General features: G+C 41.1%; 2 protein-coding genes across 3 annotated transcripts; both read left to right on the top strand.

Annotated features, from left to right (window-relative positions):
- Positions 1-1522: 1522 nt before the first annotated feature.
- On the top strand, positions 1523-11634 carry LOC124117774 (N-acetylglucosamine-6-sulfatase-like). Its single transcript, XM_046479784.2, has 12 exons — positions 1523-1694; positions 2306-2365; positions 2964-3167; positions 3524-3589; positions 4777-4875; positions 5365-5532; positions 7258-7340; positions 8150-8268; positions 9102-9205; positions 9656-9862; positions 10604-10720; positions 11409-11634. The coding sequence occupies exons 1-12, from the start codon at positions 1569-1571 to the stop codon at positions 11583-11585; spliced, it is 1530 nt and encodes a 509-aa protein (XP_046335740.1). The 5' UTR covers positions 1523-1568; the 3' UTR covers positions 11586-11634.
- Positions 11635-16351: 4717 nt separating this feature from the next.
- Positions 16352-21412, top strand: LOC124117780 (innexin-11-like). Of its 2 annotated transcripts, none has more exons than XM_046479791.2 (2): positions 16352-16462; positions 19088-21412. In XM_046479791.2, exon 2 carries the CDS (start codon positions 19088-19090, stop codon positions 20090-20092), a length of 1005 nt encoding a protein of 334 aa, XP_046335747.2. In that variant the 5' UTR covers positions 16352-16462; the 3' UTR covers positions 20093-21412. The 2 variants fall into 2 exon arrangements, with proteins under 2 accessions (XP_046335747.2, XP_046335746.2); XM_046479790.2 differs by having other exon boundaries at positions 16360-16462; positions 19085-21412.
- Positions 21413-24585: the final 3173 nt, after the last annotated feature.

The following is a 24585-nucleotide window of genomic DNA, read 5'->3' as shown; positions in this document are numbered from 1 at the left end:
TGAATCTTCATTGATAAAAGTTGAGGGACGTCCAGACCTAAGGTCATCATCAATGCTTGTTCTCCGAGCCTTGAACATAGCTGCCCAACGTTTAACAGTGGAATAGCTAGGGTACTTATCCAAATACACTTGTGACATGCGGTCATGAATTTCTTGGGGAGGACTTTTCTCTGAAGTAAAAAACTTGATGACTGCTCGGTACTCGATCCTTTCCATTTCTGTGTCCATTTGGACCAATATCACGTTCAACAGGGTGTCACTAATGTACAAACGATCTCAACAGACCAAATACACTTGCAATGAACTAATCAAAGTAGTACTACATTGACTAGTTCACTTTGTTATGGGACCCGTGAAGATTCCGGGGTAGAATAGGTCTTCAGCAACCCATGCTTGCCGTAAAAGGTGACTATGCTTGTCGTAAAAGGCGACTAACGGGATCGGGTGGTCAGGCTCGCTGACTTGGTTGGTGCATGTCATCGATCCCAGTGGCGTGGATCGATGTTCATGACATTAATCACTGGATTGTCTGGTCTAGACTCGATTATTTACAGACCGCCGTCATATAGCTGGAATATTGCTGAGTGCGGCTTTAAAAACAAACCAACCAACCAACCAACTTTGTTATGGCCCATAGTTGAAAACTAGACCGGCTTAGAACTTTTTGACCAGCCCTCGTAAATTGACTTCCTATAACAACACATAAACCAACCAAAAGCAAGTACATTGTAACTAACTTCGGTTGAACGAAGAGCGGTAAAACCATTTGATATAGAGAGTAATTCAAGCAGCAAGATTCGTTCCCTATGCAGTGATTGAATCTTATTATCGCACTTCACAACGAACCTCTTTTAAGAACTATACTATTGTTCTGCAACTGAAAAATAAACCACCAAGGACATCAAGTCATCACGGAAACGCCATATGATGAACACGTCGTGTCTTTGACTTAAACCATTATCGATAAGGTGACACTGATACAGGCGGTGTCAAGGGAATCTTTAAATAGCACAATTTCTACATGACTATGCGGAATCCCGGCTTCGTATCTCAGACAGGATTTACACTACTTTGAGTCAGGCTTTCAAAAGTATAATCGTAGATATGTGGAGGACATTTCTAGATTTGACGCATCCGTGATAACAGTGATGCTCGATGCATTTCCCAGTTTTGACATGTACCATATGTTCCCGTGTCTTTGTAGATGAACAATTTACTTGCCCTTGCATGTGTGTGTGACGGGTTCCACCGGTGGGGCAGGATACGCTCATCTGGTATCATCACTATTTGATAGAGTTTCATAAACGCATGCTAGTCGAATCGAAGAATTGACTCTTGCTTTTAATAAGTATAATCTTCACATTTCTGCATGCTCTCGTTTTGGATTCCGTTTAATGTCATGTATTTTTGTCATGTGTGTAGACTTGATGCTGCGTCATCTTTTTTATCTTTGTCGTAGATAAGCTGCCCAAGACAACGTGGGTTAAATAAACGTGTAAGAGATATGAAGAGAGTACTTTATCAGGCTGAAAAGTGGGACACGCTGGTTGTAGGTTAAACCACGAACCATGGTGGACGTCAAATTCATATATGGCGTATTGGCCATTTTGTACGTGTCAAATACCGTTACGGGAAAACCTCCGAATATTGTCTTCATATTGACAGATGACCAAGATTCTGAGATCGGTGGAATGGTAGGTTTGTTTTGATGGTTACCGTTCTTGGTTGTACAAAGGACTGGGTTTTACTTACTTCACACTAATGTATACTGACAGCAAGAAATAAGGGAATAGATTAGGAATTATTATACGGGAAATATATAGACATGTTTATGTTAATGAAGCAGCCCATAATATCAACATTCTGTGTTTTGTTGATATGAGTGAGTGAGTTAGAAGATGAACCTACTGTGTTTTGAAATTAGAGGTAGTATAACGGATTGATACTGGCTCTAATGTTATATTTAGAGCTAGTTTAAATCCGTTGTACCTCTAATTTCAAAACACAGTATATTGTTTGGAACTCTTTCATAGCATAGGTGTCAATACGTGATGAGACCTCGAATTCCAATCTCAAGTGGTATCGCCCGGATATACCTCTGACTGACTTTAACTGACCAATCAGTGTCTTCTGTAACCTTTATTACAGACACGTGAGGGAGGTAAATAAGTGTTCACGGCAAACACCCGGGTTCGATTCCCTTTGAGGCTACAATCTGTCCAGGTCATTCGTGATGTCCCCCGCCGTGACATGGCGGGGATATGTCGATATAAAGCGTAAAACAACGATAACACATTCGTTTCAGACGCCCATGGTGAAAACGAAGAGGCTCATAGCAAATAAAGGAATGACATTTGAAAACATGGTAAGACGATATACTGTGATTTTGTGATTTTTAAACAAAAATTAAAATGTCAAAAACAAAAGCGAAAATGTCAAAAACTAAAATGAAAATACAAAAAACTATTTCCACCACGGTGATAATATTACAAAACGCGGTGAAAAAGGTTTTCTGTATTTTCATTTTAGTTTTTGACATTTTCGCTTTTGTTTTTGACCTTTTCGTTTTTGTTTTTGACATTTCCATTTTTGTTTTTGACCTTTTCGTTTTTGTTTTTGACATTTCCATTTGAGTTTTTGACATTTTCGCTTCACATTTCAGCGATTCAATAGCTACTTAAAAGTACATTTTCCATGTTTTCGGTTGTTTTTATACATGATTTATCACTTATTTGTATGACAAATTGTGTTAATTTGCAAAAGGTTACGATAAAAGTAAGTGAAATATCAAATTATTCTATTCCCTTATGGGCCACCGTACCGTTGTGGGTCATATAAACATTAGTTACACATGACTATTTAATCCGGCAATTTTTCCAGATTATGTCCTTGGCGGTATTGCAATATACTTGTTATCTTTTATAAACTCGAATTTCAGATAATCGTATTTCTATCACTAACAGTTTGTGGGAACACCGGTGTGCTGTCCCAGCAGATCAAGTATTTTCACAGGGAAGTATTTGCATAATCACCTGGCAATAAACAACAGCGTAGAGGGAAACTGCAGCAGCCCCGACTTTCAAAGAACACAGGAAATCAACGCATTCCCTGTCTTCATGAAGCAGCAAGGTTATTCCACTTTCTTCGCTGGAAAATACCTCAATGATGTAAGGATGCATATATCATAATGATATTACGAACCGTTTGTTTTCATTTTTCACTTTACTTCATTTATGACCTGGTTTGTCTACTTATTCCAAGGGAGAGATGCGGTCGTTTTGGCTTACATGTAGAGGAACCACGGGTGGTCTACGGCCAGTAACTAACTGTGAAGGGTTACACCCCTCATTAGTTCTCGACATTTGTTTATTTTAAGACCAATATTTCATTGACAGCACAATGTTAAAAGGGAGGTAAGCACGGCTGTGTGGTATGATGGAACACAATCAACTATGTATTGACTAAATTCAGTACCGATAGTAATGTAGCCTGTTTTTATGATGATACGACGTCGACATTGCAGTATGGTGAGGATAATACGGGTGGAGTGCAGCATGTACCCCCAGGATGGGACTCGTGGGTCGGCCTGGTGAGTACGTAGGTATATTTACCGTGTGCCTGATGAGTTCGTATGTTTATATACATTGGTCCTGGTGAGTACGTATGTTTGTATACATTGGTCCTGGTGAGTACGTATGTTTGTATACATTGGTCCTGGTGAGTACGTATGATTATATACATTGAGTGAGTGAGTTTGGTTTTACGCCGCTTTTAGCAATATTCCAGCAATATCACGGCGGGGGACACCACAAATGGTTATATACATTGGTCCTGGTGAGTACGTATGTTTATATACATTGGTCCTGGTGAGTACGTATGTTTGTATACATTGGTCCTGGTGAATACGTATGTTAATATACATTGGTCCTGGTGAGTACGAATGTTGCCCTCTACATATTCTGGGTCGTACCATGGGTGGACCTCTGTGTCAAATCCACAAGCATGGCGAAGACGGTAATAAAATGATCGAGCCACTCCATCATGTCGCTCAAGATACTGTGTTTGTGCCAAAGCTTGGCATCCACTGACAATGTGTTGGACAGTCTCAATAAATTCATTGCATAATCTACATTTCATATTTACATTTTGGTGCAAAATCACACATTGACGGTTTCGAGCGGGAAGTGACTGGTCCTGAGCAGCCAACAGAAAGCCTTCTGTTTCACTCTTTTCAGGCCAGTCGACTTCACTCAAGCGAAGGACTCTGCAGGGTTGCTATACTGCACATAAACTCGATGTAGTGGTTGTTCAGATAGCCTCTCCTTGAGTCGGAGCCGATTTGATATGGCACTTTACTTTGTGACACTCATTTCTGTACCGTCAATCAGTACAGAACCATCACCAAATCAAACACTAACATTGAGATTATGTCCCTAACGTTTACGAAAACTGTGGAATGCCTTGTTTTCATCATAAGTCTTGACATGCTTCACAATAGGATCATCAGACAATTCTACCATGAAGAGCCCAAACGTTTATCAAACCACGCCCTCTCATAATGATTAGGAAATAGAAGCGATTGAGGGAAGAGCGAGGCTGGTGGGATCTATTGTCTGACATGATTCTTCGTGTGAGGGTGTCAATACCCTGAATTTCTTGTTTCGTCCAATAAACAACACCAAAAGAATATGGAAGAACGGGTACAGCATCAGTATTTAAGGGTTATTATTATTATTATTATTATTATTATTATTATTATTAATCTTATTATTTCAGGTTGGCAACTCTGTCTATTACAACTACAACCTGTCAATCAACGGAACTAGGGAGACTCATGGTTCCAATTACACTAAGGACTATCTGACGGATGTGATCGTAACTATCGTTATTAACTGTCGTATTAGATTTCAAGTAAAGAAGGTCATCCAGCAATAGCCAAATGCTTGACGACCTTAAGTAACCCGCATGGAATTGCTGTGGAAGCTTTCTGATGTAGTTATGTCAGGGTGCACAGGTGTAGTCTGGTTTCATATGCAAGAAGTAATTCAGTTCCTACTAACTGAAACAATGACTGTGTTTCAGTGATCCATTCATATAATTTTCATAACTCTTTTGCCTTTTACGCCCTTGGAATCTGCTTCAACTGATAATCGAGACTGATTATGATCTGGCTTTGCCTTTTTATATATACAAAGAGAGTCATACATACAGCAGCTTATGATGAAAGATTATTTACTTGCGTGTAAAGAGATGCTGACTTTAAGAAATGAACTTTGGAAATTATGTTTATTTATATTGCACTGTATATATGCAACAGAACAATTTGCAGGTTCGGGCAATCTTTTTCTTATTTCCCACATTAAGCATAGGCGCGGCATGGAGTTTCTAGGCAACCAGAATGACGACAAACCCTTCTTTATGATGCTGTCCACCCCGGCATGCCACGAGCCCTGGACGTCTGCACCCCAATACAAGGATCTCTTCTCGGACGTTGTGGCACAGAGAACAGGATCTTACAACACTCATGGCAAGGTCAGGTTCCACCTGTGTGTCAACGCACAATTAAATACGAATAAACTCGAAGGGATTCAGAGTGAATAAGTGCCCAGTACCCCATGCTCTTCGTAAAAGACATGCCTTGGGGTTTCCGGGAAGGAATAGGCGCCCTATATACAATGTTTGTCGGAAGAACCATCCTGTAGGGATTAGGTGAAGAATACATCCGTAGTACCCCATGCTTGTCAGAGCCACCCCGTGTAGTTTCGGGGATGAAAAGGACCCCAACACCCCATGCTTGTTAGAGCTTCCCCGTGTAGTTCTGAGGATGAAAGGACCCCAATACCCCATGCTTGTTAGAGCCACCTCGTGTAGTTCTGAGGATGAAAGGACCCCTATACCCCATGCTTGTTAGAGCCACCTCGTGTAGTTCTGAGGATGAAAGGACCCCAATACCCCATGCTTGTTAGAGCCACCCCGTGTAGTTTCGGGGAAGAAAAGGATCCCAATACCCATGCTTGTTAGAGCCACCCCGTGTAGTTTCGGGGAAGAAAAGGATCCCAATACCCATGCTTGTTAGAGCCACCCCGTGTAGTTTCGGGGTTGAAAAGGACCCCAATACCACATGTTTTGCGTAAGAGCCAACCCGTATGGTTTAGGGGATGAAAAGGACCCCAATACCCCATGCTTGTTAGAGCCACCCCGTGTAGTTTCAGGGATGAAAAGGACCCCAATACCCCATGCTTGTTAGAGCAACCCCGTGTAGTTTCGGGGATAAAAAGGACCCTATACCCCATGCTTGTTAGAGCCACCCGTGTTGTTTCGGGGATAAAAAGGACCCCAATACCCCATGCTTGTTGGAGCCACCCCGTGTAGTTTCGGGGATGAAAAGGACCCCAAAACCACATGTTTTGCGTAAGAGCCACCCCGTCTAGTTTCGGGGATGAAAAGGACCCCATACTCCATGCTTGTTAGAGCCACCCGGGTAGTTTCGGGGATGAAAGGACCCCAATACCCCATGCTTGTTAGAGCCACCCCGTGTAGTTTCGGGGATTAAAAGGACCCTATACCCCATGCTTGTTAGAGCCACCTGTGTTGTTTCGGGGATGAAAAGGACCCCAATACCCCATGCTTGTTGGAGCCACCTCGTGTAGTTTCGGGGAATAATAAGTCCCCAGGATACAACGTTTGTCGCAAGAAGCATTCGGTATGGAATAGGCGAAGAATAGGTACACAGTATTCCATGCTGTTGTCGCAATATCTGACTAAATTGGCTAGGTTTGAAGCCTTTGCAGATGCACGTACCAAAGACTGTGATTGTGGGTCCGTATCCCAAATTCTTCCTGATTATGTTTCTAGCTTTGTCAGCTCCATGTCGGTGCTCGTGGGGTTCACCAAAGCGGTAATGGTCCAAGGACTTATCACTTCGGGCTTTGCTCCTAAAACAAGCTGACACTAGTGCTCAAGGCGACGATAAACCAGACTCTCTAATTGTATACATTCAAGTAATTCAACTTCTTTATGAAGTACGAAGTTCGTCAAGAGCAATTGGCGTATAAAGGCGGAATAGATGTTTCTACATTCGTAAAATGTATATTTTTAAAAGATTTAGTTTCTCCAAAATGATGCTTTAAAAAAAGACACGATATTACTATAAATTTTATATAATACACATTTGTACATAACTGCATATATAATATCTCGTTATATCATCAAGTGTCAGTGATGTTAATGTATTGTAACACAATGATTTTATTTCAGGACAAGCACTGGCTCATTGATCAAGCAATAACGCCAATCCCTAACGATACTGCTACGTATATTGATGGTATATATAGAAACAGGTACGTTACATAGCAGCAACAGCAACACTGGGGGACACACTGTTTATTCACAAGTAAGCAACATTTCAGTCAAGGGATGTCTTAAGACTAATATATAGTCTTTGGTACATTTTATTGCATAATACAGTTCTCCAGATGCTGATTTGTGGAAAAGAGATGAATAGAATGCTTTTTAGATTGATTTTTAAAATACATATATTTCGCAGTCGTGGGGCAGGACTAGGTGTTTTTATTAGGTTTTTAGTGATACAAGACTGTATTTATCTCACAGTATAAAATCGATATTTTACTCGAGTGAAAAAACATTTAATACCGGAACTACTTCCTGTCTGCCTCAATGTCACTATGGTTTTAATAGTAAGACCATGAACGCATAAGATAATGCATTTGTCTATTTATTTCATTTCATGATCTCAAAAGTTGTCGGGCGTATGAGTGGCCCAGTTGCCTAAGACGCTGCAGTTCGCTTTACACAATTGCGTCCAGTGAACACGCCAGAAACATTATCCTTGGTTCGAATCCCAGTTCTCCCGGAATATGTTTCTGGGTTTGTCAGCACCATACCTGAGCTCATTGGTTTCACCAAAGTGGTTAAAGTCTGAGATCTGCATCACTTCGGGCTTTCCTCTCACATTAAGCTGACACGCTGTGATATAACTCGAATACTGTTCAAAGCGGCGTTAAACCCAACTCACTCACTCACTCACTCAAAAGTTGGCATTTCCACTCGTGGCGACACTCAGGTCACTCGATGAAAAAAACCTCATTTAATGCGATTACACCTGATATGAATAATCACGTGATTAAAGATGGCGTACTCTGATGTCCGTTGACGATATGGTGGAAGATGTTGTCAGCACGTTGTTGAAGAAGTTCAGCCTTGACAACACGTACATATTCTTCTCCTCTGATAATGGATATCATATAGGCAAGTATTTTGTCGTTGGTTTGTTGTTAAAGCCGATATTCAAGCTATATAAAGGCAGCCTGAAAATAACAGAGTAAACCATACAAACTAGTGGTTGATATTATAAGCAACGTTTCGCGGTTTCCGGGTACGATGAGAAGCCTCACCACCCGATCTGTGGCGCTCACCACCCGATCCATTTGGTCGCCTCGTACGTCAAGCAAAGGTGATTGTGGTCCTTTTTTTTAATAGGACCACAATTAGTGATTTTTAATAAGTAAATTAATATATCCATAGTGCCAGGCTCATTCAAATCAGATCTTTTTACTACAAACAATAAGACAGCTCTTTTCATGAACGAGGTCAACGTCAGGTCAACGTCGTAATCAGCCAATAAACGTCGAGGCTTCTAAATGCTCAGTATGTGCGAACGAAGCATTCAGAACAACATAACATGTTTCTGTATCTTGAAAACGAACATAAGCGGGCGGTTCCGAATGCAAAATGAAAAAGACGACCCTAGTTTATTGACGTTGATATTTTATGCACCCTGTCACGTGTGCGATATGGCATTTACAGCCCCAAAGGGTGAATTGCCGAGGGTGATTTTGTGTTATGTGTATGTGTGTTTTCCTTTGTTAATATCGAAATTAACGAATGGAGGTGGTAAAGAATGAATCTGAAGTGTTTTAGAAAGTTGACATCTGCTGGTTCAAGAAACCAAGCGTTTAGATTGACGCTTAAAGCTCACCTGACGCGACCATTTCTTGTCGATCTGCAACCAGAGAGGTACCTAACGGGGTATAAGATCTCATTTCAATGGAATTGTACATGTTGCTAAAACTTGTTTATAGGTCAGTTTTCAATGCCGATGGACAAGCGAAACCTTTATGAGTTTGATGTTCGAGTGCCACTGCTAGTTCGAGGTCCCGGGATACGCCCCCGCTCAGTCAACAAGGTCAGTGCCAAGGGGTGTGGTGGGGTGAAATGAGGTTTAACGTCGCGTTCAAGATTTATGCACTTATATAGACACGTCAGATCAAAGGCGGACCAATTAAAGCGTCGCGATTAGCGGATCACGGTTGTGTCCCTTATTAATGCCAGGATCTGTTGATCGTAGATTCAATTCCTATTTTCGAATTAATGATGTTTGGTGTGTCAGCACCATACATACGCTAGTGGTGTGACAATACTGGTACAAGTCTTCCACTGGTCAATGCCATGGTCACGCGACGTTCAAAGCAGCGTCAAAATCAAACTCACTCACTCGTCACATCAAATCAGTCATTGAACATACTAACCTGTTCATGAATTATCTCGAAACAAGCTTGTCATATTTGTGTGTGGATCAAGTGAATTCACTCTTCTTATAACTAGAGGTATTCAAAGGTTGTGCTCCTCTTTCTAGGACAATGTGTTAAACATCGACTTTGCTGCGACTTTCATGGACCTGGCCGGAGCGACGATCCCCGACTACATCGACGGCATGTCCATCGTGCCACTGCTTCACGACAATGCCAAGGAGCCGTTCAGGATTCATTTTCTCACCGAGTATCACGGAGAATCCATTCAAACAAACCCCGGTTGTGCTCAGTACGACAATCAAGGCATTGCCGTACGTTGTCAAACTCTTAGTTATTCTGGGTGGCATTGCCCAAAAGCAAATTAAGCCATTCGAAAGAGACGACCAAATGGATGGTGGTCAGGCACGGTGACTTGTTTGATAGCGTGTCATCGTCTTTGTCTTTTTGTTGTTTAATACCACACTCAGCAATATTCCAACTATATGACGATATTCTGTAAATAATGAAGTGGGCCAAGCATTCCAGTGACTAACACCATTAGCAGTTGGCATACGATGGCATGAATGAACCAAGTCAGCGACCCTGACCGCCCGATCCGATTAATAGTCGCCTCTTACGCCAAGCACGGGTGGATCGTTGCCAGCAATATCAATAACTGGTTTGTCTGGTCCAGACTCGATTGTTTACAAACGGCCGTTATATAGCTGAAATATTGCAGCATTGCAAACAACATACACAATCTTAAGCGTCAAATTCAATTTCTTTTTCGTATTTTGAACATTTTGTCTTGGCATCAAAGGTTAGTAAGTGTTGTTGGTGAGTGAATTCGGGTGAACGCCGTCTTAAACACTGCTTCACGCCGTTATCACATTCTGGTTAGGTTAAAGGAGTGTACTGATAACGAGTTGTTTATTGTTTTTAAACTATTTCGACAAATCAGCACTTCATGTCAATTGAAGAAAATGTTTGTGGCGTACAACAACATTCATTCATGAAAGTAATTTATCCTGACCTTTGATAATAAACTATTTATAGAAACGTGTATGTTTTAGTATTGCCACACCTATGCCCACTGTCAGTGCGAGGACGCTTGGAACAACACCTTTACCTGCGTCAGATACAACGACGGCCATCAACATTATAAATACTGTGAGATCGCCGACAACGACGTGAGTATTGACTGGAATATCTACTCTCGGAGACTTATAAACGCACGCAGCCACGCACTCACGCACACACACACGAACACAGAAGAAACCTATGATCGTGGGTTCGAATTCCGGTTCGCCCTGATTATGTTTCTAGGTTTATCAGCACCATAACAGCGCTCGTGGGTTTCACCAAAGTGATAAACGTCTGAGACCCAGGGCTCTTCTCTCACATCAAGCTGACACGCCGTGATATAGCTGGAATACTGTTCGAAGTCGCGTTAATCACAACTCACAATCAGTCAGTATGGTAAAACCGGTGAGACTATCGTTTTATTTTATTTTGGACACAAATGTACCTATGAAAACAAATTATTGATTATTGATTCTTGGGCCAAAGTACGTTTTAGTCATAAGCGAATTCTAACTGGTTTTTAGACAAGACAAAGGGGGGCGAGTCGTATTGCAGGTTACGGAAAGGGGCGAGTGGTGACAAATAAAAGGAAAAGTTTACAAAGTAAAACAGATTCATTCATATAAAAATAAACAGATATATAAATAACAGATCTCTACGAAGAGCAGGGTCCATGAATTATCAGCATCATACCCGTGCACTTTGGTTTCAGCAGCGTAAATGTCGGAGACCCGTGTCACTTTAAGCGCTTGATACAACTAGAAAAATGTTAAACTCACTCACGCATTATTTCAGAACTTTGTTGAGATGTACGATCTCGAGAGAGACCCCTACGAGTTCATGAACATTGCCAAGACTGCCGACCCTGACCTTGTCAACCAGCTCAAGTCAAATCTCGCCCAACTCTCGCAATGTGTCGGGCCATCGTGTCATGGGAATACAAAGCTACTTAAACCTAATTTACTTATTTAATTTGAGAGATGTCGAATTTAAACATTCATTAAATATATCATACGTCTTTTTTTTGGTGTCTTTGTTTCTTAACATCATTATTTGATGCCACTGCCGTGACCAATACTGTCCACAGATACATCCAAGTATCTGCTAGGTAGTTGCGGGTATGAATCTCAGGTTCACCTGCAATAATGATCATCCTTGAAATGTCAGCACCATATGCAGGTTTGGGCCTTGTTCTTCTTGACAATTATGCTTTTGCTGCTTCTTAAACACCGAGAGGCGGAAAACTCGAAAGAACAGCATTGCTCTCGTATTCCAGCTTGTCGGCTCTTCTTTTGAAGGCTGAAACGCTCAAAAGATCAAAATCGCTCTCGTATTCCAGGTTTGTATCTCAAATTCAAGAAAATGAAAATCTAATTTCAGTTTGTTTAAATGTTTAACGCCACACTCAGCTGTATGATGGCGGTCTGTAAATAATCACGTCTTCGACCAGACAATCTAGTGATCGATATTGTGAACAACGCCGAGTGTGTTCGATGACAGGCAATCAACTGAGCCTGATCACCCGATCGCCTCTTACAACCAGCATAGGTGCCTTGGCGCCTATATTCTTTCGCGGAACCCATACGGAACTGTTTGTTTGTCAGGCTCGGTGGATTGGTTGAGCGTTTTGTTTGTTTGCTTGTTTAACGCCACATATAATCATCTAGCAGACGCATATAAAGTAGGATAATTTAAGGCTTTTGACCGCCATCGCCGCCGACCGTTTTGTTTGACCCCACTCAGAGCGTGACATCAAGGAATATCACATGCATATCTCCACGATGACTGCGACGTTAAACAAATACAATGTGTATAGAAGACAACGTGGTTAAACCCTTGTTCCCCATTATGGTGCAATGTGTGAAGATCGTTATATTTTTTTATTTCTAAAAGCGGGGCGGTTGGATAGCCCAGTGGTTAAAGCGTTCCCTCGTCACGCCAAAGACCCGGGTTTCTTTACCCGACATGGGTACAATGTGTGAAGCCCATTTCTGGTGTCTCCCGCCGTGATATTGCTGGAATATTGCTAAAAGCGGCGTAAAACCATACTCAATCACTCACTCAATTATTTCTAAAAGCGAAATAAAGCCTTAACTCACTCGCTATCTCGAAATTCAAGGTCCACAAAGTGCGCGTGAAACGGTGATTTTAGCACAAGGGAAAACATTCCCTGTTTCACTCGAAGAGGGCCCGGAATACCATGGCGCATACATATCCAAATGCATGGACGTGCATGTAGTCCAAAAGTACTACAGAGAGCTTGGTGTTATTCTCCAGCAGAATGAAACTCCCCATCCAACTGTCACCCATGTTTCTAAAAGATCTGGAACATGAATGAGAGTGGGTATTTTTTAACATTACCCCACAAAAGTATTAGGGCAAAAAAACACCCAGCACTTCACGGGAAAACGTCACTGTCTGTGTTAGTGCTAAGGCATGCCGCCGATCTTTGTTTGCAGGGAGGAAAAAACAGCGACTATTGTTGTCATTCCATCCATCAGATGGCCCCACAGGGGCCTTCTGGACTACTCAAGAAAGGGGCTGGAGGGAAGACGCATGAGTTGCTGAAGACCTATTCTACCCTGGATCATCACGGGTACATCATAGTTTTAGGACTGCCCCTTCATTGTAGTCTGTGGCTCAGAGGTTATGAGTGGTTAAAGTTCACGGGCATTTCACCGCACAACCAAGCCTATATACCTGACGATGCCTTTGCTCCTTGTTTCGATGTCACTCGTAGTTCATGGGTTCCTTTGTTTGCAACAAGCACAGTGTCTGTGGCAACATCAACACACGTGATAGAATTCGCAGCTTCTGCCACCATTATATCCAAGGATATACTGCAGCTCACACCAAGTGTGCCCACAAACACAACAAGCACAGTGTCCGTCGCCCCAGGGTCTATCATCTCCGAGTCATAAGCCACCATTACATACGCGATATACTGCAGCTTACACCAGATTTGTCCTAAAAAACACAGAGCCCATTGCCCTACGCCCCAGGGTCTAACATCTACAAAACAGAAGCCGCATCACACACACACAACCTGTCAACACGCAAGTACATCACCACCATGCCCCAGAGTCTGCCACCCAACATCTCTGCACTATTACCATTTAAGGGTTGTGGTGACACCATTCCCGTTATCACAGACCCAGCAACTGTTCAGACATTATTGAGTGTTATCACAAATACAAAAACACTCAGATACTTGATCTAATGCCTGAACATGTTACTTGGTCTCTTGATGACAAGTTGTCCCGTGAAGATCCGGGTTAGCATTGGTCTTCAGCAAACCATGCTTGTCAGAAGAGGCGACTAACGGGATCGGGTGGTCAAGCTCGCTGACTTGGTTGATGCATGTCATCGTATATCAATTGCACAGATCGATGCTCGTGACATCAATCACTGGATTGTCTGGTCCAGACTTGTTTATTTACAAACGGCCGTCATATATCTACAATATTGCTGACTGCGTCGTTAAACAACAATCAAATAAACAAACAAAACATAGTCAACCAAGTCACCGTGCCTGACAAACATACAAATCCATATGATAGCGGCGTTAAACAACAAACAAGCATCATTGTTCCGCATCTACAACACTTACATCCACAGCACCATGCCGCTTGAATTACGCGTCGGGGTAGAATGAAACACTGTCAACCAAGTATCAGGGCCAGACCACCAGCTCTCCTGCCATCAGCATATAGATCATGAGTTAGTTCACTTGTTATTCTATAAACTATTTTACACAATACCCGAATGTCGACACTTGTTATCCTTATCACAGAAAATCACCTTCCATGCAGCCATATATCAAATATAGACTTTTACGACTGTCTAAGGACACGCATAAAAATCTTTTCTAGGTCAGAATAAAAGTACTTAAACAAACCAAGCATAACGAACAACAGAATACATGGGAGAATAAAACCAATACAAGTTTTATAACCAAAGACCTTTACACATTATGCTGTATTCTTGTTCTGACAGGGTGTGTTGCTTACATTCCGTCATACTATTTAGTATATAGCTCTGTACTGGGATAGGCAATGTAAACTATGTCACTCCTCGTCCTCGCTGTAGCGTTGGTGCAACCTCACCACGTCAGTATGTGCTAATTCATATGTTTGTGTGGCGGTTCACGACTACATGACGGTGGCATGTAAATAGTCGAGTCCGTATGAGGCGCAGTGGGCTTTTTACTATTCATTCGTTATTGTCTGATATGAATAATTAATTTACTGATATCACAAATTCGATATTTTGATATCATTAAATCAGTTAAACAGATCACAAATTTGAAATGTTTTATTGATACCTTAAAATTGATTTTATGATATAAATAATTCACTCCTTGGTAAGTGAAAAGAATAAGTATCCCTTAAAGTCACCCATAAGACTCGGTACCTTGGGTGATTGCCAGCGGCGTGGGACGTTACTCATAATATCAATCATTGGTTTGTCTGGTCACGGCTCGATTATTTAAAAACAGTTGTGATAATGCTGGATTACTGCTGACGGCGGTGTTAAACAACAAAGGTAAACAACAATTTTTAACTGTTTATACTATGTCGGACAAATTGTAGTTAAGGATGTATATGGTGAACAGCTTGGGGTTAATGTTTAATGAGACGTTAAGTCTGATGATGGGACTGTATTATCTGCAGAATATATTGCTTCTCGGCTAGACTGTGTTGGCTAACAGAAGCGTTGTGGTGACAGGGAAAGCCATGAAGATAGCATTCATGTCAAACTAATCGCATCATACTGTATGAAACGGTGTTGAACGATACACGTTAGGACGGAGGTCCTCTTAGCTTAATCAGAAGTTACTCATATCATAAAAACAATTCACTCACGAACGAACGACAGTCGTTAACCCGTGATATGAGCAGGTGAACCAGTTATATAAGGGACGTAGCTAAAAATCTTTACAATCTACAGCTTTAAATCTACAGTTGCAGTAAATGTATTTCTTAAACACTTACATTTGTTTTCTTTGTTGGTTAACGCCGCACTCGGCAATATTCCAACTGTATGACGGCGGGCGGTAAATAATCGAGTCTGGACCAGACAATCGAGTGATGACATCATGAGCATCGACCTACGCATCAACCGAGTCATCTAGCCTGACCACCCGATCCCGTTAGTCCTCTCAGGAAAATCAATTCTAACACTTACAACGCTTATCAGACACAGGCCAAACACAGGCAGGCCCGTACAATATTCTAAAACGGGGATAACAAAGATGTCCCTACCACGTTCTGGACATAACACATTCTGAGTGTAGAATAGTTTCATCATTATGGTATCAAACTCAGATATCCAAACAGAAATACAACAATATCGAACCAACTCATCAACGACAATTTCCATATTGGACAACCTGTAAATTGACCAAAGTGATTCCAGCAATATCACGGCGGGGGACACCAGAAATGGGCTTCACACATTGTACCCATGTTGGGAATCGAACCCGGGTCCGAGTCGGCGTGACGAGCGAACGCTTTCACCACTAGGCTACCCGACCGCCCCAAATTGACCAAATGTCATGTAACTATAACAAACGACAAAAGAAGAACAGCATTGTATTTTGGTAACAATTTCAAAGTGTAAACATTTGCTTTTAGTGCTACGTGGTAACAACACATACGATGCTGTCAGATACAGTTCTATGTTTCATTCGAAGAGGGCCCTGACATCCCGGGCTCGTCTGTTCTATTTATAGATTCTTACACGCGAGGCGCGGGAGGAAACATTCAGATTGTTACCGAGAATTATAACAGATATATTTGTTCCCCCGACTGCTCCTCGGTAGCTGAATCTCACGACTTCACACTCAGGTATTTACGTTCGTGCAAATATCAGTTGGTTCAGGTTGTTTCTAAAGACGGGCGTCATTTTTCCTTATTTCCCATTTTCTGTTAAATGGAATCTGTTCGCTTTGTACATTGCAGCGGACCGATACCATGGCTCTGTTTTCGCATAAGTATGTGTGGTATTCAAAATGCACTGCGTTAACTTTCAGGCCTGTATCAGGCTTATAGTGTGTGATGCATGATACCGATGATCAGATCGTGAACTGGGAATCTGAATGTAGGATCGCTGAGGCGTTTATCAGAGAAACTAAACCTAAAGTCACAAGCGGTTCCGCATCACTAACGCTTAGAAGGTGAAGGTCAGAGTCAGATATGAGTTGCACGACGTTCATATACGAAAATACTGAACTGAATCTTTAGGACATTTGTATTTACCTTGTGAAATCAAGGGGATTACGTCACTTTTTTGCAGTATTATCCACGAACAAAATGAACCATATCCAATCATCTAGATTTGATAAACTGATGTAAATGTCCCTGCTTGGGCATATCAGGGCTATATATCATACCAGACCCGTGAAGATCCGGGGTAGTATAGATCTTCAGTAACCCATGCTTGCCGTAGAAGGCGACTATGCTTGTCATAAAAGGCGACTAACGGGATCGGGTGGTCAGGTTCGCTGACTTGGTTGATGCATGACATCGTATCCCAATTGCGTGGATCGATGCTCATGATGTCAATCACTGGATTGTCTGGTCCAGACTCGATTATTTACAGACCGCCATCATACAGCTGGAATATTGCTGAGTGCGGCGTTAAACAACAAACAAACAAATCATACCATGTGGATCTCCTTCAGTACCACGTTGATATGTTACGTCAAAAGCCTGGGTCATCCTCAAGGTCATAGCCCGAATAAAGTTACCTTAACACAAACCTTAAGACGTTACTAAAGTGGTAAGTTTTTAAGCAATCTTCATTTTTAAGATAGTTTGTATACTGAACCAACCTCTATGTATGTATGACATTTATTTAAGACACCAGCACTCATGTTTTCAAAGAGAAATAAACAAGCGCGTGATTCGATGCAATTGAGGGTCAAAGTCATCACACAGGAACAGCACATTTCTGTCTTGTTAGCTATCAGCCAGAGATCATTTAACCGGAAGTGTTCATTGCTATACACGGTAGCTACAAGCATGGAACTTTCTGTTTCAAGGTTTTACTGAAATGGTCATCCGTTTTTGAAAGGTTATACTGAATTTGACAATGGGCATAAAAGAGTGCTTTTTGTTTTGTTTTTCAGTCAGCTGTGACATAATTTGGTGAAATCAAAATGGTTCTTAAAAAAGAATTCTGGTGGGAACGTTTTGGGGCATTGTGGGGAAGGACACCGCTTCTGTTAGCAAAAACAGTCTAGCCGAGAAGCAATATATTTTGCGGATTATACAGTCCCAGCAGCGTGAACAATCAAATTTCCTTCTTAGTGCGTGTGTGTGGTGGGAAGTGGGTGGATCCTTTCTTTTCTGGATCAAACACGCATACAAACAATGTTGCACTGACCAGGAATACCTTAAATGGGTGGCCATCTCCTGCACGGTATGTTACTGCAGATCGTGCTTGAACTAAACACAAACCTTACCTTACATGCTCATGTGCTTATATTTGAGGGAATAATCTGGATTTTGTTTTGAAAGTTTCATTATTACTGCTATTTAACATTTTGCCTCATGTTTTGCAACCATAAATAATCGTGTAACAATAAGACTATGTGTTTACTCGGCTTTTTGCAATATTCCATCAAAATCACCATCAGAAATTGTCTGCACATTGTACCCATATTGGGAATCAAACCCGGGCCTTTGGCGAGCCGAGCATTCGATTTAACCACTTGCCTAACCGACGGCCAGCTGATGAAAGAGAAGAGAAACAAACGTTTCAGAGGATGGGTTACTAGTATATGTCTCAAGCCCATCCACTCCCTACATGCACGCATGCACGCCCACACACTCAATAATTGTGGGTAACTAGAACAATTTGTCAAGTTGTCAAATATTTGGTGTAGATCGTCAAAGCCTATAATAGGTATACTTCAGTGGGGAACCATTTTCCCCCTTTTTTCTTGTTTTATCAGGGAGTATTACAAAACATTCTATGTCGGAGAAAAGTATTTCCTTAAATTTTGTGAAACCCTGTCTAGTGATGGATGCTGTTCGTTTTCTGAGTAGAACTAGGGGCGGTCGGGTAGCCTGGTGGTTAAAGCGTTAGCTCGTCACGCCGAAGACCCGGGTCCGAATCCCGACATGGGTACAATGTGTGAAGCTCATTTCCCGGGTCCCCCGCCGTGATAGTGCTGGAATATTGCTAAAAGCGGGGTAAAACCATACTCACTCAATCACTCACTCACTCACTGAGTAGATCTATGACGGTTAGAGTGTTTTGTATTGTTGGACGTAATGAGGGGTCCTAATCAGGATGAGTGTTGGTTTCAAACCACTGATCTAAATGTAGTGAGTGAGGTAATGCTTTACGTCACATCGGCAATATTTCAGCCATATCGTGACGAGGATCTAAATGTAATACTTGTTCAAAATGGCGTACAACAACACACTGACGCGTTATATAAATGTATAATTTTGTTTCAGAAGATGTTTTGGAAACGACGGAGAGACGAGGATGATGTTGATCGCCTTAACCGTATCTGGACCCTGCTTATCTTAGTGGTGGTTGGGATAGCCGCCATTGTCTACATCGCCGTCTTCCCAGATTCCGCCATCACCTGTCTACCAGCAGATGAACAGACAAAAGCCGGCACCTTACACTATGCTCTCAAATACTGCCTTGATGAAGGATCATTCAACACACAGTATTATGACGAAAACACATTCTCCTACCACACGTTCGTGCCACTGTTTATGTTCTACCAGGCCTTCGCCTTCATTGCACCCCATCTCCTGGCGCAGTTCCTCAAGAGACTCCTCGGATCAGACTCGGAGTTCCTGTTCCTTTGTGCAGAGAACTGCAAACCCGACACCAGCTCAGACGCGACGTTTATGTCCCGAGTGGCATCCCCACCAGCACCCAGCATCAAGAACACCGTAATATTCATGTTAAAGAAAGCTCTGTATCTTCTCAACTCCTTCATCCAATTAGTAATAATCGCAATGCTTTTTTCACCGGATAAACCTTTCAATACAATCAGGGACAGATACTCCAAAGGTACATCGGAGACTCCTTTTCCACGATATGCAAAGTGTCGATTTGATATTCAAGGCGAAAGCACCCAACATTATCAGTGTGCCCTTCACATTAATGCCTTATACCTCAAGGTGTACATGTTCCTCTTCTATTGGCTTCTGATCCTGGCCGTGGCAAACCTGGTAAGTCTTATCGTGTGGGTTCTATTGCTCCATGTTCCCCGGCTGACCGCAGGGAAGATCAAGCTGTACACTCTGACCTCCGGAGTCAATGATTCCTATTCACCGGAGAAGCAGCAAGCGTTTGTACAGGAGTATCTGGGGAAGGACTACCTGTTGAACATCCTCCTGGCACAGTCCACAGACAGAGAACCCGTGGCTGCAGATCTGACCATGAAACTGTGGCAATCCTACAAGCAAACTCCCTCACCTGAAGTGGAGACGAGTCAGATGTAGTCTTCCACGGATACGTATGAAGCGGGCCGCTTATTGCAATGTGGTTTGGATGTAAACGCATACATCACATGTTTAGATCTAAACATGTTTACGAATGTGTTTAAACGTCTGTATCTGAACACGTTCAGGTCTAAACACATGAAATGAGCTATCGTCTCACAGCTTAAACACAACATTCCCATAGTATTAACAAGTTTTTTACCTCTGCAGATGTCTAAAAATAAATGTTAAAAACACGTTAAAATCTTGTTATAAAATCTATAAAAAGTTATAGGGTTATGAGAGTTATGTACGGTATTCTTACTTGCAAACCGTAGCCTACAATACAGATATAGGATATTCTAATTGGCTTTAAGGTGTTTTTTATCAGCTTACCACCACCTACAATACACATGTACATTATTCTAAATGGCTAATCAAGGCCTACAAAATAGAGAGGGGCACGGGTGGCCCAATCGTCTAAGGCGTCGCGATTCGTCTAAGGAGTTGCGTCCCTTGGGCACGCAAGAAACCTATGATTGTGGGTTCGAATCCCGGTTCTAGGTTTGTCAGCACCATACCCGTGCTCTAGGGTTTCACCGAAGTGGTAAACGTCTGAGACCTGCATCACTTCGGGCTTTCCTCCCACATTACGCTGACACGTAAAACCCAACTCACCTCTTACTCACAAAACAGATATACGGTATTCTCATTGGCTACCCATGACCTATAAAACAGATACGGCATTCTAATTAGACATCCGTAAATTAATAAATAATGAGCTGCAAGGAGTTCTCTTCAAGGCGTCCACATTGACATTGAGGGACTGTTGCGCTAATAATTTTCTCAAAATAGGTGTGACTGAAACTGTCCATATATATGATCCTCTAAATAGGCATGACTGAAACTGTCCATATATATGCTCCTCTAAATAGGCAAGACTGAAACTGTCCATATGTATGATCCTCTTAATAGGCATGACTGAAACTGTCCAGATATATGCTCCTCTAAATAGGCATGACTGAAACTGTCCATATATATGCTCCTCTAAATAGGAAATATTGGACCAGTCTCTGCGTGTGCCAGAAGCTACTGCCCTTGAAAATGCGCGCACTCGTAACGTATTTTGTTGTTAAGCTGAGCGGTATTGGTATGGTACTTTTCCATCAATTAATTAATTAAACATTGCTGATGCGGCGTTAAACGCTATTCACTCATTCACTAACCGAGGATCAATGGTGTTGATGGTGTTCTATTCCAGTACATCAATGAAGTCTGTTTTTATACCTCCACGTTTTGATGTCTTTTTATACTCTAAATAAAAGACACATATATACTGTCTGTGTCTGCGTCTGTGTTTACTGTAAATTTTGTTATGCTTCATGCAACATGGTTATGACAAAATGACAAAATGTGAAACCTGAGAAATGATTCCTCTGGCGAATACCGGTAAATATTTCACTGATTGAGAGATTAAAAATACACACGCAAATAAAAAAAACTGCAGTATTCACATATATTCACTCAACATGTCTCCTCCGTGGGGAATTGGTCCCAGCCCATGCTTGTCATACGAGGCGACTTAAAGGATTGGGTGGTCAGACTTGGTTAACTGACTGAACGGGACGCTGCTCAATAATATTCAGAACAGATATTTATTCGTGAAAAAGACTTGGGCTTCTGCCCCTCGTCTACAGATATAATAAAAATATATATTGACAATGGAGGCAGGAGACGATTTCATATTTACTGTAAACAGGATATATCATCCAAAACTGGCTCCCACAGGAGATATCGCTTGGATGACATCAAGCGATATCTACACTGTAGATATCGCTGCAATGAAATTACATCACAATGCTTTGCAGACCATTGTGACGTCACTGGTTACCATGACGTCTACTGCTACTGAAGCTGTTTGCAGTACTTTTTACACTGAAGACACTACAAATTGAAAGAATGATGTTGGATGATAAATAAAATCTCACCCTCGTATCTTTTGATATCAAATATATCAACACTCGTTGATAAAAGTGGCAAAATCCTCGGCAAGCCTCGGAATTTTTCAACTTTTATCAACTCGTGTTGATATATTTGATATCAAAAGACACTCGGATGAGATTCTCTATTTAATATATTTAGAAATATATAACAATTGTGTTTTACAACTTGTTTGTAGCAGACAAACTAGTTCTAGTTCAGATGGTCTTTCCCAATAATGTTTATGTAAATATCTTGCTCTGTTATTTTTACGTTTAGGACATATAAAGTTCCATTTTTGTACATAATTATCAATGTCTTTGTTTACACAAAGAGACAAATAACCTAGGATTCACAAACAAGGGATTTAACTACACACATATAAAACCATTTGTACACAACGTATCTTTTACATATTAATCTTGAACATCAATACTTCTGAAGCGACAATAATATTCATTTACGGTTTTTGCTGGTGTAAAAAACAAATGCATTTACTTTTACATCAGACAAACATCCATTTGTGGAAGACTGGCCATCCGCATCGATGTTACAGTTATTAGAACCCATATTTAAATATGCAAATGTTCTCATTAATTTAATATTTTTGTTAGAGGCAGAATATATTTTCTGTCACTGCTTCGAAACACGCAGTTGTTTTCAATGAAAGCAGGGGCAGCTCAGACTAAGTTGTTGTCCACGCCACATTAGTAAAGGACAACAAGCATGTTCAGCGAACAGTTAATTCCTTTGAGTAAAAACTTTGGAGAGGGGGCAGGTGGGACAAATTACTTTCATTTTTAAAATCATAAAATATCCCACTTCCACCACAACCTCACAAATAAGATAGATTTCATAATGATTTGACGAAACTTGCTGACCGCGCAGTAAAATAAGATTTCGCATGTTGGTCATAATTAACACTCAAATATATTTCAGCTACACAATGCACGATACTGTATTACTATTACCTAATCTGTTCAGTTATCGATTACATTCCGAAGATGGCCTAACGCAGCCTGTTGATACAAACATTTGATCTATCTAGGGATATTGATTTACATGCATTATCTGTCAATTTACATTGAGATTCGAGAAATAACAGTCAACTGGACCTTCGTTTATTCAAGACTCGTTTGACACGTACATATATAATTATGTAAGTATACCACAAAATGCCTGTTATTTTCTAAATATACTTTATGCATTCATATAGAGGTGTCTTGGTGGTATCCGTTCCTTTGTTTATTTTCCATTTTTGAGCTATATCTAAACAGTCAAATGAACCATAAATACTGACGACACAGCGCACATTGTTTAAAAGAAACCTGACAAATGCCCTTCAAGGCAATAATACTCAAGTCCGAGCCTATCTGGTGTCGTTGTTGGAATGCGCAGCCAGTAAACAGTAGCCCAGTTAACAGAAACTTGCAAAGGACGAATCAAGCTCTTCACAGCGATAGCCCGTTCGCCGAGCTCTCTATACTACCGAGACTGTAACGAAGGTGTCACGCGCTGGGATGGAGCTTGAGGTAAAATAATAAGCTGGTTCCCGGCTCCCTTTGCGCGACGTCCACTTGCGCCTATCTTGTGATATTAGAGACGGGGCCCAGCTTAAAGTTGCAATAGCTTTTCTTTTGTGTTTATATATATATGTAGTCAGTATGTCAGATACATAAATCAGTGACGCGTGAATCAATAGCTGTTAGGCATCTGTGCCCGGTAATCTGCATATTCATGTTGCAACAGCTGGCCAAAATAAGATTTTCAAGGAAAGTCGTGGGGAAATCGCCGTTTGTTGTTTACAATTGTGCTTTGGTATACTGAACGATAACAATACCATTAACAAAAACGTCATAACATCCTTGAAAGATTGATTAAATCATGATTTCGTGTAAACGTTATGTAATGATTATATATGTAAAATTCACCCAATCCTAACGGCGGCCTCGTGGCCTAACGGATAAGGCGTCTGACTTCGGATCAGAAGATTGCGAGTTCGAATCTCGTCGGGGTCGAATTTTTTTCTCATTTTCCCCAAATTTATTTTAGTTTTATTTATAATTATCATCATTTTTATTAATTTAATTGTATATCAAAACAATAGCGTAGACATGTTTTATAAAACTTTTATGACTTCAAAATGCATATAGATCTATTATAATTATATCCTAGTTCAAATTGAGGTCAGCATAATCAAAAAGACAAAACAATTCTAAAGCTATACTTAACACATGAGCGAAATGAAATGAGAATACATCTACAATGTATCTACATGTATCACACACTGCCGTGCACATGGACTGTATGAGATGCACTAACTACATATGGCACACTTTCGCATCTTGTGGATGAAGCGTCGTACAATCCTTCTGAAACCAGTCATAAAATTGTCCATGCGATCAATGACCGCAAACGCATTAATCATTTCAAAACATTATACTCACAACATATTTATCCTTGAAACAAATATGCATCTCATATCAATCTTACGTTTAATTATAACGAGCATAACAATAGCTTCAAAATGTCTT

The sequence above is a fragment of the Haliotis rufescens genome, unplaced genomic scaffold, assembly GCF_023055435.1.
Source record: "Haliotis rufescens isolate VD_foot unplaced genomic scaffold, xgHalRufe1.0.p SCAF_6, whole genome shotgun sequence".
Classification (NCBI taxonomy): Eukaryota; Metazoa; Mollusca; class Gastropoda; order Lepetellida; family Haliotidae; genus Haliotis; species Haliotis rufescens.
The sequence above is the reverse complement of the archived record's forward strand: the minus strand, read 5'-3'. Positions and strand labels throughout refer to the sequence as shown.